This window comes from Artibeus jamaicensis, unplaced genomic scaffold (genome assembly GCF_021234435.1).
Source record: "Artibeus jamaicensis isolate MK-2021 breed Jamaican fruit bat unplaced genomic scaffold, CSHL_Jam_final contig_887, whole genome shotgun sequence".
Taxonomy (NCBI): Eukaryota; Metazoa; Chordata; class Mammalia; order Chiroptera; family Phyllostomidae; genus Artibeus; species Artibeus jamaicensis.
The window spans coordinates 756,485-772,167 of record NW_026522003.1 but is presented as its reverse complement, the minus strand read 5'-3'; the positions used below and the strand labels follow the sequence as shown (position 1 = coordinate 772,167).

The 15,683-nt window shown below is 43.0% G+C and overlaps 1 protein-coding gene across 6 annotated transcripts in view; it reads left to right on the top strand.

Moving 5' to 3' along the window:
- The window catches only part of NGDN (neuroguidin), a 78,797-nt gene extending 63,114 nt beyond the window's left edge, over positions 1–15,683 (top strand). For all 6 annotated transcript variants that reach the window (XM_053654864.1, XM_053654865.1, XM_053654861.1 and 3 more), the window contains one exon: positions 15,427–15,683. In XM_053654864.1, the coding sequence (XP_053510839.1) occupies positions 15,427–15,479 (53 nt within the window). In that variant the 3' untranslated portion in view covers positions 15,480–15,683. The remainder of the gene's footprint in view (positions 1–15,426) is intronic.

The window sequence follows — 15,683 nt, the reverse complement described above, 5'->3', positions numbered from 1 at the left end:
CTGAAAAGTTTAAACACTACAAAGGGAATACAGTGAATTTCCTTCCACTTTTATCCCTCATTTCCCTTCCCCAGAGGTGTTCTGTGCCTGTATAAACCCATGTGGAAATACAAAAGACTTGTAAAAAATAGAGCTTATTCGATTCCCACCTCTCAGAAATTCTAATCCAGTCTAATGGATTAGACTAGTGGAGTCTTAGCCTTTTTTTACCCTCTAAAGCTTCCTTGCTAATTCTACTGTGCAGCCAGATTTGGGAAGCACCGAGTTAGATGAACTCTTAGGGTCCTTTCCAGTTCTAAAATTTAATGACTGAAACTCACAGAATTAGTAATTTAAAAAATAATAATGATTAGTGTTAAGACTAAATCGTAATCAGGTATCATACATTTTCTTTGAAATGATCTCAGGGATCTAATTTTTGATGCTTAATTTATTGTTATTAATACAAATCATGGCTACCATTTACTGAGTGTTTATCTCTGCCAGGTTGCATGCAAAGCATTCTCACATTCTCACTTAAACCCAATAGCACCCTATATGCTAGTTAATTCTTTTTTTATTTTTAAGATTTTATTTATTTATCTTTAGAGGGGAAGGGGGGAAAGGAAAGAGGGAGAGAAACATCAATGTATGGTTGCCTTTTTTTTTGTGCGTCCCCTGTTGGGAACTGGCCTGCAGGGAACTGGCCTGCAACCCAGGAATGTGCCCTGACTGGGAATCAAACCGGGATTGTGTGGTTCGCAGGCCCACGCTCAATCCACTGAGCTACACCAGCCAGGGCTGCTAGTTAATTCTTAAACCAAGGCTTTGGAAAGATTAAGCTGCTAGCCCATGGTCAAGGGACCATGAGGTGACAGAATGAAGATTATAACTCAGGCCTCTTTTCCAGGCTGGCTTCATTCCCTTCTTCCCTCTCACCCTCATCATGATATTATACTATGCCTGGCGCCTGGTAACTTGCTTTTTTCACTAAAAACATCTTGGACATCTTTCATTTCATATATAAAGGTAGCCTTTATATTTTAGTTCAGTTTCATGGTTGGGGGGTATTTTTGTCATTATTCACTGGACAGGAATACATTTCTAAAACAAATTCCAAACAGTAAAGATAGGAGAAACCCCTTTGGTCCTTACTCCCTCAGTTCTTACAACCACTGTTACCAAATATGTTACCACTGTATCAATTGTGCACCTTCTGGACCCTTTCTCCTGCATTTAGGGATTTACAGAGACATATGGTTTTGTGTGTGTTTGTAGTTTTATTTTACAATAATGGGAACATACTATATACAGGGAATTTAGAACTTGTTCTTTTATCTTAATTTGAAAATCTTACCATGTCTCTACCTAAAGATCTTTCTCAGTTTTTTAATGACTGTGTGTATGGTTTATGTAACTACTTCCCCAAGGATGGGAATTATTATAAACACTGCTACTGTAAAGAATGTTGAGTTATCTTTTTCATAAATGCCCAGAATGGAACTTCTAGATAGAATTTTGGAATGTTCATGGAGCCTGAGACTGCCCTCCACAAGTCGAACCCGGTTTGAGCTTCCCCGGCTGTGTGAGACAGTGGCATTTCCCTCACCAGCACAGTCACAGTGCAGCTCTTCCCGTGAATTTGTTTTATGTTAATTGCTTCTTCTGGATGGTCTCTTGCAGAAGAAGCCAAATATTGACAGACCTCTTTTGATGAAACTCTAGGGTAACTTTTCCCCTATTATTTCTGACCTCTGTCCTAGACCTGTTCTCTGAGATACATAAGACTTTTTTTTAAGAGTCTGATTGTCTAATCTTGTGTCTCTTCTGGCACATCTTCATGCTGTTTGTGTCTCCCGTTTGCAGTGGTTCATATGCCAGGAATTGTTTAAGCATAACCCTGCTTATAGCCAGAACGGCTTCTCTCAATTATTTTTTGGCACAAGGAGAGGCAAGTTTAAGGATTATATATCACTTTGTTTTAAAAAATTGCTTATTCTTCTGTTCTAATACTTTGTTTAGTAGCTGTTATTTTCCCCTTTTTGCCATCTGTTTAGAGGGTGTGTCAGGTTACCTTGTTGCCTGACATCATGGGTGTCAGGGTGACATCATGAGCAGGCATTTGATGGCAGGGCAGCCTTGGCTACACCCACAGAGAAAACAAGCCTGCCTGTGTGAAGCGGCGTGGACAACTTCAAGCACTACTGACTTTTGGATCACATACATAGGAATAGGAAAACAACAAAGAAAAATAAATAAACAATACTAACATAAAAGTATTAGAAGAAATAAATATCATTTGCTATACATTAACAGGTTCAGTTGCCTTAATAGCCATTTGAGAAAAAGGAAAGGAGACAGACGAATTTGGGAAGCCTTCTATTCCTTAAGGCCTTCCTTGATTTTTCTCCTGGGTGAGTAAATGGAAGAGTAAATGTGTAAGAGGCCTCTTTCAGCCCTGGGATCTGGAATCCTTGAATAATTTGGACTGTTTGCCTCCGTGACCATGGAAAGTGAAAGTTGGGTAATTTAGCTTCCAGATCTTGATGCCATGAACTGATGAAGGAAATAAAAAGTGATGGTGAGGTCCTGGCTTATGTGGCTCAGTGGACTGAGTAGTGGCCTGAGAACCAAAGTGTTGCTGGCCCTGATTCTCAATCAGGGCACTTGCCTGGGCTGTGGGCCAGGTCCCCAGTAGGGGGCGCTCAAGAGGCCACCACATACTGATTTTCTCCTCTTTCACCCTCCCTCCCCCCTCTCTCTAAAAATAAGTAAATAAAAATTTTTACAAAAAGTGACAATGAGGGGTCATTCAAGAAATTCCAGAGCATTAGAGATGAAAGGGAGGTTGGAAGTTGTTTAACGATGGCATATGGCTTAATGGGTTTTGGAATCTGAAAAAAACCGACCTTGAAAGTCAACCACTTTCTAGCTGCAGGACTTTTGGCCAGTCACCTATCCTCTCTGAGCCTTGGTTACTTCATTTGCAAAATGAATATAATAACTACTTCATAGGGTTTTTATGAAGAATGATATATAAAGCATTTCTAACCCTGGCCAGATGGCTCAGTTGGTTAGAGCATTGTCTGTGTACACCAAGGTTATGGGTTCAGTCCCTGGTTAGGGCACATTTAAGAATCAACCAGTGAATACATAAATAAGTGGAACAATACATTGAAGTCTTTCTCTCTAGCCCTCTCTCTCAAAAAAATCAATCAATAAATAAAAAATTTAAAACATTTCTCATAGTGTATAGCATATAGAAGGCACTTAGTACATGTGGTTAACACATGGGCCAGCATCCTAATTTGCATGAGGAAACCTGCTTAGGTGAGTGAAGTGGACAGCCCAAGTTCACCAGCTTGTGAGTAGCAGAGCCAGGGTCTGGATTTAGATTTCTTGACTTTCAGCCAAGTTTTCTTTCTACTACCTCACAAAGTAGTTGGTTTTCATTATTTAAAAAAGATAAGAAAAATTATGGTGCCACCACCCTTCCACTCTCCCCCCCCCCCCCCACACACACATCATTTTTGTTCTTTTTGGTGTATATAGAGAGAATTGGGACAGGAGCCCTACAGAGGCATGGTAGCATTCAGTTGGAGAGACTTAGTTGACCAACATATCAAAAGGTCTTGGCAAGCTGGCTAGCTCTATGAACAGTGAGGAATGTGTTTGGAGCTCCTCCACTAGCTCCCCCTTATTTCCTGCTGTGCTCAAAGGCTCTGGTTGGCCAGGACTTCCAAATGGATGAGGCTGATTTGAGCCAGTATCCTATTAGCCAAATCTGTTTCCTCCTAACCAGGAGCTACTGAGAAGAAAATGGCCTTTGAAATTTTTCTGCAATCTGCAGAGGGAAGAAAGGAGGAGGAGGTGAAACTGGAAGGTCCAAGGCTGAGAATCTGGCGTGAACAAAGAGATGCAAATATCTGGGAATTCTTGGCTCCCTTATTGTTAAATCCTTGCAGATTTCCATGGATGGATGAAGTTCACACCACTTATCCACTCCTTTTTGAGTTTTGTTGGGGACTTTTGTATCCTGTGCTAAATAAATAGCATGGCTGCTGCCCTGGCCAGCTGGTTCAGTTGGTTTGAGTTCATCCCGTGCACCAAAAGGTTGTAGGTTTGATTACCTGTTAGGGCCCTTGTTGGAGGCAACTGATCAATGTTTCTCTCTCACATTGATGTTTCTCTATCTTTCTTCCTCTCTTTTGAAAATCAATACACATATCCTGTGGCGAGGATTTTTTTTAATTTAAAAATAAATAGCATAGCCGCTAGATCCTGTCACTGTGGTACCCTGTGCTGTGGACCTTTACCTGCCTTTCTTGACCACATTTGATCTTTTCCTGCTCCCATTCCCAAAAGACCTTATTTCTGTCAGGAAACAGTGAATGAATGAAATCAGCTAATTACTGCTAATTAGTTTCTTTCCCAGATAATATCTTTACCCAGGTAAGAGAAGCACTCCTGGACATGGTCATTTGGGCAGCATGGTATCCGCAACAGGTCGCATTTGTTAGTCATGCACTAACTCTGAGCACTGCTTTTGATATGGGCACTGTACTAGGTGCTAGGATAAGACACAAGCCTCTTATGGAGGAACCCACAGTTTGGAAGGGAGTCAGGCACGTTCAAATAGTCGCGATAAATGGAGTGTGCTCTGGGTGCACCATTGGTGTAAGGTCTTATGTAATATCAACTGAGCAGATCCGCTGGACGTGTCAGGAATATTTCAGGGCCTCGGTCCAGGCCTGGGTGGTAGTGGTGGGGGGCCTACACAGTTTAGCTGTCTGTAGACTCAGGATCTCATAGAAACCTGATACTATGGTGGAGTCAGAACTCTTTTGAGAGTTTTCATTGGAACCAGTGCAGACCTGTATCTAAGAGGAGTTGTCTTGATAGCATTGTTCAGTCACACCTAGGGGTAGAGACAGTCATCACATGCTTTTATACAGTTCTCTGACCTAGAGCTGGAATAGTTAATCAATAACTTTGTTAAGCACCAACCAGGTGCAAGGAAAGTATGAGAATCAGGCATTGAGACTCCTTTTCTGATCCCAAAAACCCAAGGTCAAGGTTCATGACCAGGTTGTAGGGCCATAAAGTAGGAAGGATAAGCCACTTAGAAACTTCTTTTTTTGTTGGTTTTTTTTTTCGGTCTTGCTGAAGGGTTTGTTGTTGTTGGACTTTTGTGTAGTCCAATTTTCTGTGATTTGGCTGCGCTTTTGTTGCTAAAACTTTGTTGTCCTTAAACTTGGTTGTGCGAGAAGGCGCAGTGCTTCCACCTACGCCTCCATCTTGGCCTGAAATTTCTATTAAAACAATTAATAGCAGGAATTGAGCTACCAATAATTTCATTTCTTTTTTTTTTAAAATAGGCACACTACACCTCCTTGCTTAGAACTAGCTACTTAATAAAGCCCTTGATAAATACTTGACTAAGAGTTATCAATGAAAGGAAAGTCATTTCTGAGGACCTTAGTAAAGTGGTATCGAATTGCTTGAAGAAATAAAAGAAGACTCCTTAGCTCTTAAGTGTGTGTAAATATATAGTGTGTTAGGATCCTTGGAGGGAGATGGTGAACTAAACAGAATGCCATCATTAGTCTGGCCCAAGCCATTGGGAAGCCCTTGTCCCATTTTACAACATATTTATATATTAATATAGGGTGGAGATCATTCCCTCTTTTTGGATGAGACGAGGCAACTGAAAGACAGGCTGACTCTTCCCAAATTCACTCAACTGGAAAGTGGTGGAGTTGGGAATGGAACCCAGATTATGGTCCAGGATAATTTTCTCTACCCCTGACTGAAGCCATAGGCTGCTCATGTTTCATAATGGGACAGGATGAAGTAACTAAGGCCTAGAAAGGCTAACTGACATGCAAATTATATTTTGAGCTGATCTTATCATTGTTTCAGAGAAAGATCTTTATTTAAATGTCACCTTCTCTCTGACCACCCCATTTAAAATCGCCTCTTGCCATCCTACACACACCCTTATCTCCCCTGCTTAATTTTTCTCCATAGCATTATCACCATTTAACATACATATACTTAGAGATGGCTTACCTACTGAATGCTGCCTTATAGTACATTTTAGGCTGGCATTTCAGAAGCGGAGGAATGAAGTAGAGCGATTAGAGCAGGCCCTGGACATTGTGGGTCTTTGGCCTTGTCTTCTGGCTGAGAAAGTCTTCTGTTAAGTAAAAGAATCTTAGAAGTCTCCTTAGCTGGATTCAGCTTCTATGTTAGGGATAACATAGACAAAGCAGATACTGTTTGGAAGACGAGATCTGAGAAATAGAACTCTTGGGTTCCTTTCCTCTTGCACTTGGTCCTGGGTTCTGTCATGCTGGGGGATGCCAAGAGGGCTCTGAGTGCTCAGGTTCCCTGGAGGAAATTCTGTAGGTTTGTCCAGTTATGACTAAGGCTACTGTATTAAGACTTCAAGTTATTCACTTACACAAAGATTCTGGATGTTTATGTACTATAGACAACAAAATCTGGAAGACTAAGACTTAGCAGTCCTGGGTTCTAGTCCTGGTTTTGCAGCTGATTTTCTAGGTAACTATTGGTAAGGCACTTAACTTCTTTAAAGTTGGTTTTCCCCTAGGTTCTAAGATTCCTGTGAAATCATAGGTTTAAAAGTCTTTGAAGTCTATAAAGGAAGGAAGGAAATGAATATTTATTAGCATTTATTGTGTAACTTCCAAGTGCCAGCCACAGTATAAGACGTTTTTAGGCAAATTAGCTCATTTAATCTTCTTGGACCATTTGGTCCACTTGGACCATTTCACAACCATTTTAAAGTTGAGGGTACTGAGGTTCAGGGGGATTTGTCCTCAGAATCAGTAACTTTTCCAGGGTCCTGGGTCTAATGCATGAGCTCCTTCTTCAGGGTCTTGACCTTCAAGAGACTTCCAGGTGACCCTGCCCTGGCTGTCCCTGGGAGCACTACTGCTTGTTCTGACACAAGTCTTCACTGAGCTTCAAAATGAATAAATAAGTTGTTTTTGTTTTTCAGTAGCATTAAAGTAGCGATCATGAAACAGAGCAGTCCTAAGCAGTGTTCTGTGTCAGCAACCTGGATGGGATAGATGAGGGTGTTCCCAGGATCTCCGACTTTGCTCGAACCCAGTGGACCCAGCATTTGACCTGCTGGCCTCTCTCCTTCTTGACCCTCTTCTCCCTTGGCTTCTCTGATCTACCCTCTCCCATTTGTCTTTGAATCTCTCTGTTCCTTCTTGGTGTCTTTTGGCTTGAACACCTTTCCCACCCCTTTAGTGTTCATTTTTACTTGGCATTTTCTCCCTGGGTGACACCATTCATTCCCAAGGTGTCAACTCCACCAGTTTCCTAATTCCTAAATCTCTATGTCCAGCTCAGATTTCTTCCTTGAGCTTCCCACTCCTATATTCATCTACTTGTTGGGTGGTACTTCACCTGGATGATCTAACAAACTTTAGTGTGACATGTCTAAAACCAACGACATCATTTTCTCATCACATGTACTCCTTTTATTCACTTTCCCAGTAGGTGGTTCCAATATCCTCCTGATTTTTCAAGTGCCAAAACTGAGCATTATTCTGGATTTTTTTCTCCGTTCACCCCTATATACCATCAGTTAAGGAAAGCGGATATTACTTCCTTTTCCTGTCACTGCTGTTTTTGTTCAGTTTCTAATTGTCTCTCACTTTAACGAGCTCTAATCTCCTGTTATCCCTGCCTCTGGTTTCATCTCCATTCAAATCTAGCCTCCAATTAACTACCAGAATAATCTCTCTGAAGCATGAATCTTACCATCATTCCTTTTTAAAAAAATGTATTTTATTGATTGTGTTCTTACAGTTGTCCCAATTTTTCCCCCTTTGCCCTCTTCTACCTGGTACACTCATTCCCTCCAGTAATCCCCTCCCTTAGTTCTTGTCCATGGATCCTACATATAAGTTCTTTGGTTTCTCCATTTCCTGTACTGTTCTTAACATGACCCTATCTATTTTGTACCTACCAATTAATTCTTTCATTTTAGAGAGAGAGGAAAGGAGGGAGAAAGAGAGGGAGAGAAATATCAATGTGTGGCTGCTTCTCATGTGGCCCCCCCTGGGGACCCGGCCCGCACCTGAGGCATGTGCCCTGACTGGGAATTGAACTGGTGACCCTTTGGTTTGCGGCCTATGCTCAAGCCACTGAGCTACACCAGTCAGGGCCCAATTTGTACTTCTTAATTCCTTCACCCCTCCCAGCTGATATCCCTCCAAATGATCTCTGTTTTTGTTCCTGTTCTGCATATTTGCTTGTTTGGTTTTTTTTTTAGATTCAGTTGTTGATAGTTGTAGATTTGTTGCCATTTTAATATTAATAATTTTGACCTTTTTTTTTTATAGTTCCCTTACCATTTCATATAATAAGGACTTGGTGATGATGAACTCTTTTAGTTTTACTTTTTGTGGGAAGCACTTTATCTTCCCTTCCATTCTAAATGATAGCTTTGCTGGATAGGATAATCTAGGTTGTAGGTCCTTGCTTTTCATCACCTTGAATACTTCTTGCCAGTCCCTTCTAGTCTGCAAAGTATCCTTTGAGAAATCAGCTGACCGTCTTACAGGAACTCCTTTGTAGATAGCTCTCTGCTTTTCTCTTGCTGCTTTTAAGATTCTCTCTTTATCTTTAACCTTTGGCATTTTAATTATGACATGCCTTGGTGTGGTCCTCTTTGGGTCCAACTTGTTTGAGACTTTATGGGCTTCCTGGACTTGTATGTATATTTCCTTCACCAAGTTAAAGAAATTTTCTTTCATTATTTTTTCAAATAAGTTTTCAATTTCTTGTTCTTCCTCTTCTCCTGGCACCCCTGTGATTCAGATGTTGGTATGTTTGGAGATGACCCAGAGGCTCCTTAGCCTATCCTTGTTTTTTAAAATTCTTTTTAATTCTTGATCTTCTTTAATTCTTGATTCTTTTAATAGTTTAATGCTTTTTTCTTCCTTATGTTCCAAATCACTGATTTTATTCTAGGCTTCATCCCCTCCACTGTTAGTTCTCTGTAGATTTTTCTCTCTTTTTTAATGCTGGTGCAGTACCCAGTGATTTCTTTGAGCATCCTGATGACCAGGGTTTTGAACTCTGCGTCTGATAGGTTGCTTATCTCCATTTCATTTAGTTCTTTTCCTGAAGTTTTGTTCTCTTCTTTCATTTGGGTCATATTTCTTTGTCTCCTCAATTTGGCAGCCTCCCTGTGTTTGTTTCTGTGTATCAGGTAGAGTTGTTCAGATTCTCTGCATTAGTAGTGTGGCCTATTATAGAAAAGGCACCTGTAAATTGTGTGGGTTGGAGGCTTAGGTAATTGCCAGGGAAGGGCAACCTATTTCATCTTTTTGTGGTTCTGTGTGGGGGAACGGCTCAGAAAGGGACAGTACTGCTGCCTGGCCTCTGGAGGTGTCCTGGGAGGAAGCTGTCTCCTAGCATTCACCCTGTTGTCAATCACCTTACTCTTTCCCCTTGTCCCCATATGCCACTGTGCCCTTCCAGCTGTTGTCCTGGTGCTGAATCCCAGAGAGAGTGGGTCTGCCTGAGACCTAAGTCTGTTGAGGGCCATTTAAGAGGAGTCTCTTGAGAATCCCGCAGTTTATTATGCTGCTCCAACCCCCACTGGTTTTTATAGCCAGAAGTTATGGGGACTTATCTTCCTGGTGCTGGAAGCCTGGGCTGGGTGGTCTGATGTGGGACTGGGATTGCTTGTTCCTGATGTGTTCACCACATGTGATTTTTATCCACCACATGTGAATGCGGGACCGCCCCTTCTGCCGTGTCTCTGCACCACTCCACGTCTCTGCCGTCTGTGTCTCTGCCCCTCCTACCAGTGTGGATGAATATAGATTCTTTAAATCCTTGGTTGTCGGAATTCCATACAGCTCAGTTTGCTGATGAATCTGGTTGATATATGTTTTGTAGTGTAATTGTAATTTTAGCAAAGTACGTTGACCTATGCTTCCATCTTCCTGAAAACCTGTTCCCATTTCTCAATGTGTTTGTTATACACAGAAGGCCTTTCCCGGTTTGTTGCCTGTATATCTTTGACTTTTACTTTATGCTGCACAGCAACAATCTGTTTATGGTTCCTTGTGCTCATTGTCGTTTTTTTTTGCCGGTATAGCATACAGTTCCTGGCATAGAATCAGTGCCCATTGGTTGAATGGTAGTAAAATATACAAATGTGAGAGCCACTGGACCAGAAGCATTACGGGTTCAGAGCTTCCAGAATAGGATACTAGGAAACCAACTCAGATAGGGTCTAAAAACTCCCCTGAGAGTTTGTGTGAACTTTAATGACTTTATAAAGTTTTTTTCTGCTCTTGGTTTTGTGATAAGGGACTTGAGTACCTTGGAATTCAGGACATTTAGGCCTAGTTTTGAATCTGTCACTTGGGGTAACTCTCATCCCATCTCTAGGCCCAGAATTACCCAGTGAGCAAGGCAGTTAATAGAATGGGCTCTAGGGCCCAGGCTGCTTGGTTGTAATCCCAGCTGCTACTCTCAATAGTTAACCCCTTCTTGTATCAGTTTCTCCATCTATAAAATGGGTTTAATGATAGTCCTTATCTCTCACAGTTGTTAAGTGAGATGAGTCAATATACTTCCTGATATAGAGGAATTAATGTTGGTTACTATTATTATTGTTGTTGCAGGAAATATAGTAGGCCTTGGGAGACCTCCAGATACAGACGATTATGAGGTTAACCTAGTGGAGATAGAGAAAACCCAGGACTCCTTTTCAATCCCTAATCCTTGGATCTGACCTAGGAAATTAAAAGTGACTCACTCTTTCCTATCTGTGGAATGGGCAGGAGTAATGCTTGCCTCTAGCAAGTTCCTGAAGAGTAGAAGAGCCAAAGAAGAAAGGGATCAGATGTGAAATGATACCTAATGGGTGTTGCCCACCCTGTTTGTACCCTCTTCCTAGATGCCTTTCTCCCTAGGCTCCCAGAGCCTTCGCACAGCTCTTAGGACCCTAGGACAGCCATGAATACCCTTCTTGCTCATGGTTTGTTTCCATTTTCCTTGGCCTCTATCTTAGAGGATCCAGGGCTTTCCGTGCTGGGGTTCAATTGATAGTCATTGTGTCATCCCATTGAGAACATCTGCTTAGAAGTCGCTTTTTCTGGACAGGCAGAGTTGCCCCACAAGGTAGTGCCTCCATGGTTGTAATGGTGAGTCCCTTTCAGTTCTGTCAGAGCAAGAGTCTGTATTGGGCCCGGCACGTGGAGGCACTCTGGGTCAGCTCAGTCCCAGGCCACCCACCTGATATCTGCTGCATTTCTCCATGTAAAATGGGCAGATTCCATTGTTCTAGACATGATCGTTTTTATATGTTTATATTTCAAGATGACATATTTATTTATTTATTTTAAAGATTTTATTTATTTATCTTTGGAAAGAGGAGAAGGGAAGGAGAAAGAGAGGGACAGAAGCATCAATGTGCCAGAGAAACATCAATCAGTTGCCTCTCGCATGCCCCTATGGACCTGGCCCGCAACCCAGCATGTGCTGACAGGGAGTCGAACCTATGACCTTTGGTTCTCAGGCTGGCGCTCAATCCACTGAGTCACACCAGCCAGGACTCAAGATGTCATATTTAAACTTAATTTCTAAAGAGGCTGTCAAAAATATAAGATAAAGCATTAAGACACTTTGGGATATGGTCTTATCTACGAGATATGTTTCATCTTAGCTCTACCCTGCTGTCCTTTCCTTGTTTCTTTCCTTGTTTCTCCAAGTGCTGTTTTAATTTTTTGCACCTCTAGTGGAAAAGAAAATGGCAAGCCCACTGAACAGGTCCACTTCTGTTCCTAAACCTGGGCAGAGCCTCCTAGTGGATAGGTAGATTCAGAGAAGATTCAGCAATAAGGCTCACCACTTAATAAAGCTACGTGTCTGCACCAAAGTTCCTCAAGGTGTGACCTGGCCAATACTTGTTATTACAGCCACCTTGGGGGAATGAGAGGGTTGTTAAAAGCTATAATTCTGGGTCCATCCCCTGTACTAGTGAATCAGTCTCTGGAAGGTGGCCTGTGAATAAGCATTGTAAACAAGCTTACTAGGTGATTCTCATGCTTACTTAAGTTGGAGAAAAACAGCTTTAGAGGTTGGGTTTTTTTAGTCTTGAATAGCCTCCAGTAGCAGACTAAAGTTGGCTAAGCATTCTCACTGAATGGAAGTCAGGAAGCTGCTTGGGAAATTCAGTATCCCATTTAAACATCTGGTCTTCCTGACCAGCACATCCCCAAGGCTGTGATGGAGACAGAGAAGGTAGAGAGTAGTGAAGTAATGACTCATTGCTCCCTATCTCCAGCCCCAAATGATGGAATTAGACAGGTCTGACTAAAACATGTATCATTGTAACCTTAGCTTCATTCATTTGTCTAATATTCATTGAGCACCTACAGTGTGTCAGGCACTATTATTTGTGTTTGGGATACACTCACAAACAAAGCAAAGAGCTCTATGCTTGCAGAGCTTACATGCCAGAGGTGAGAAATAGAAAATAAATGATAAATATAATAGACCTGACTGGTGTGGCTCAGTGGATTGAGTGTTGTCCCACAAAGTAAAAGGTTGCTGGCTTGATTCCCGGTCAGTGCACATGCCTGGGTTGCAGGCTAGGTCCCCAGTGTGAGAGGCAATGGATCCATGTTTTATACATTGATGTTTCTCTCCCTCTCTTTCTAAAAATAAATAAACAAAATATTAAAAATATAAACATAGTAAATGAGTCAGTTATGTAGTATGTTAGTAGGTAATACATGCAATGGAAAAAAGAAAGAGTAGAGCAGGGCGAAGGGGCTGGGTGGAGGCAGCATCAGCATTAAATAGGGTGGGTAAGCCTCCTGAGGAAGGGGCAGCAGGGCCGGGCACTGGCCATGCTGCTCTCCGGCAAAATGCACACCTGCACAGAGGACAGATGGCACGAAGGCCCTGGCCTGGGGAGCAGACCTGGTGTACCTTCAGTCCAGGCCTCAAGGCCTCAAATCGTTTTCCTAGAAAACTTATTACCATGCCCTGGCTGGTGTGGCTCAGTGGATTGAGTGCTAGCCTTCAAACGGAAAGGTCGAAGGTTTGATTCCCAGTCTCAGGGCATGTGCCTGGGTTGCAGGTTAGGTCCCCAGTGGGAGGCAACTGATTGATGTTTCTCTTGCACATTGATGTTTCTCTCCCTCTCTTTCTTCCTTCTTTCCCCTCTCTCTAAAAATAAAATTTAAAAATTTACTACCATGACCCTACTTCCTTTAGTGCTCAGGACCTTAAACCTGACAGCAGGCCTTAAAAGATGTGCTAAGCAAAAGAAATAGAGAAGGTTGGCACTGGAAGGGACCTTAGACTCATTCCCTTCTTTTTAACAGAAATGCAGGGAATTCAAGTGCCATGCAGAAGGTATGGCAGAATTGGGACAAGACTGTAGTTTCCTTCCTGCTCTCTAGTGTTAGATTTTTCTTTGAGTTTTGTTTGAGATTAATCCTCCCGAAGGCACAGCCTTCTGGTTCATGTTGGGGGTGGGGTGTGAAAGTGGTGGGCAATGAAGACGTTTCATCTTCCCCCCTGGGTTCTGGCTGCCTTTGGCTTTCCCTGTGCCTAGTCGTGCGCCCCAGCCAGTCTCTCCCCCTCTTTGCTGCTAATGATGGAGGCTTTGAGAGTGGCTGTCAGGCAGAGTGATGGTTCTAGAAGACAACATACAGTTGATCGTTATTGGATATTGTAGCTTGCCTCTGCTGACACCATTGTAGGGAGCTGGCCAGGCTTGGCAATGTTATTTGATAACAGAATAATCATCATTTATAATGCAGCTCTGGAGTGTCTCTGCTACTGACAATAGCTTGGAGCCTAGGTGTCAGATAGAGGAAAGGGGCTCTCAAAGGGGATGTGAACTGGGTTGGAATCCATGACCCCAAAGAGCTGGACTTTCACCTCTCACTGACCACTGAGAGCGGATAACTTAACAAGATGCTGCCCAAGGACAAAAGCAGCCCTAAAATGCTTTTATTTATGTGTCCCGTGAGATCACCCCAGTTCTCCCTCTCGCTGTCTCTGGTTGGGCAGTTGACTCCACTTTACCCCCCTTTATCAGGTTGTTCCTCAGCTAGAGAAGTGGTCAGTATGTGGACAGTGGGTCATACTCTGAAGTGTCTGTGCCGTCCCAGTGCCAAAGGGCTGTGTGTCAGGAGTGTGGGAGGGAAGGAAGAGATGGGGTTCTGGTGCTTTTATGGACTTGTAGGGCTCCGAGGGCCCTCATCGTTCTTGGAAATTTGGATGTAGAGCTCTTTGGCAAATCATAATTACATGTATTTCAAAGCTCTCTCTTTAAAATAGTGTAGCCAGTTATCTTGTGAAGAGAGTCATCCTTCTTGTGAGGCTGTGGGAGTTTGTGTGCTGGAGGGGCCAGTGTGAAATAGTGCAGGCTCACACCGCAGGACCCAGAAAGCAAAAACAACGTAATAATGTTCTTCAGCCTTTGCAATGAGCCAGACTCTGCCTATCTCTATAGTTCTTTCACCCCCCAAAGGGCCTGTGAGAAAAGGCGGGCTCAGGCTGTGGGCCCAGGAAGGGTTCTGAGGCTGGCTCCCCTGTCTCCTCACTTTAGTGAGTTGCTTGTGCCTCTAAGCCTAACCTCTACAGGATTCTGTTGGAGCAGTTAAGTGACTTCAGAGACTCCAGATGCCAAAGAGAAGATAGAAAGAGGAAAGTGCTGGGAATACAAAGGGAGGTGGCCCAGGAGACATTTGGGGTTTCCTGAACAGAACGGGTCGAGGCAGTGATAGGAATACAAGTTTAGGTTGATAGCAATGATATGAAGTGGGGGCAGGGTCATCCTAGAGAGGGCGAGGCCCTGAATCCGGATATCAGGAACACTGGGGGTGATTTTATGAAACTCCTGGCCCCATCTCCAGGTCCACAGGAATACGGAATACCTTTCAGAGGCAGGTAGACGCCTCGGGGTTCCAAAGGAGGGGAAGGCAAAGGGCAGGGGTAGGAAAGACCAGGCCCAGGCCTCAGTCGGCAGAGAAAAGAGAGTCTTCACGAAGCTCCTCCAGAGCAAATGCAAATCCCACACCGGCTTTGTCCTGGAGTCAGGAGATCTCCATCCTAATGTCAGTGCCGTCATCTAGTGGCTTCGTGATCGTGGATGACTCACTTCACCTACCTGAGTCTTAGTTGCTTCTACTATAAAATTTAAGAAACTGGGGTTAATAGTTGCTGCGGTCTCTTCCCAGCTCTGAAAGTACAGGTCTGTGTTTCTTTTTTTTTTTTTTTAATTTTATTTAGTTATTTTTCAAGTACAGTTTCTTGTCTATTTCTCCCATCCCAGTCTCCCCCGCCCCTTGCTCCCCACCTCCCTCCCATTTCCACCCCCCTTAGTTCTCGTCCGTGTGTCCTTCCTATTTGTTCCTCCAGGTCTGTGTTTCGGAAAGGTGAAGAGGTTTCTCTACTGTGAGCTGGTGTGGTGATTTCCTGAATTACACTGGGAAGACCAGAGCCTTGGTGTTGTTGTCCCTGTGTGTATGGAATGTTAGATCCAGCGGATCTGGAGCCAACTCGTCAGTCTGCCAGCCTCTAGGCTATAACCACCCCAGTCACTAGATAGAGCTTGCCCCACAGTGGAATGCTGCTTCTGTGGGAATAGAATTAAGTAAACTAGACATTTTAAACAT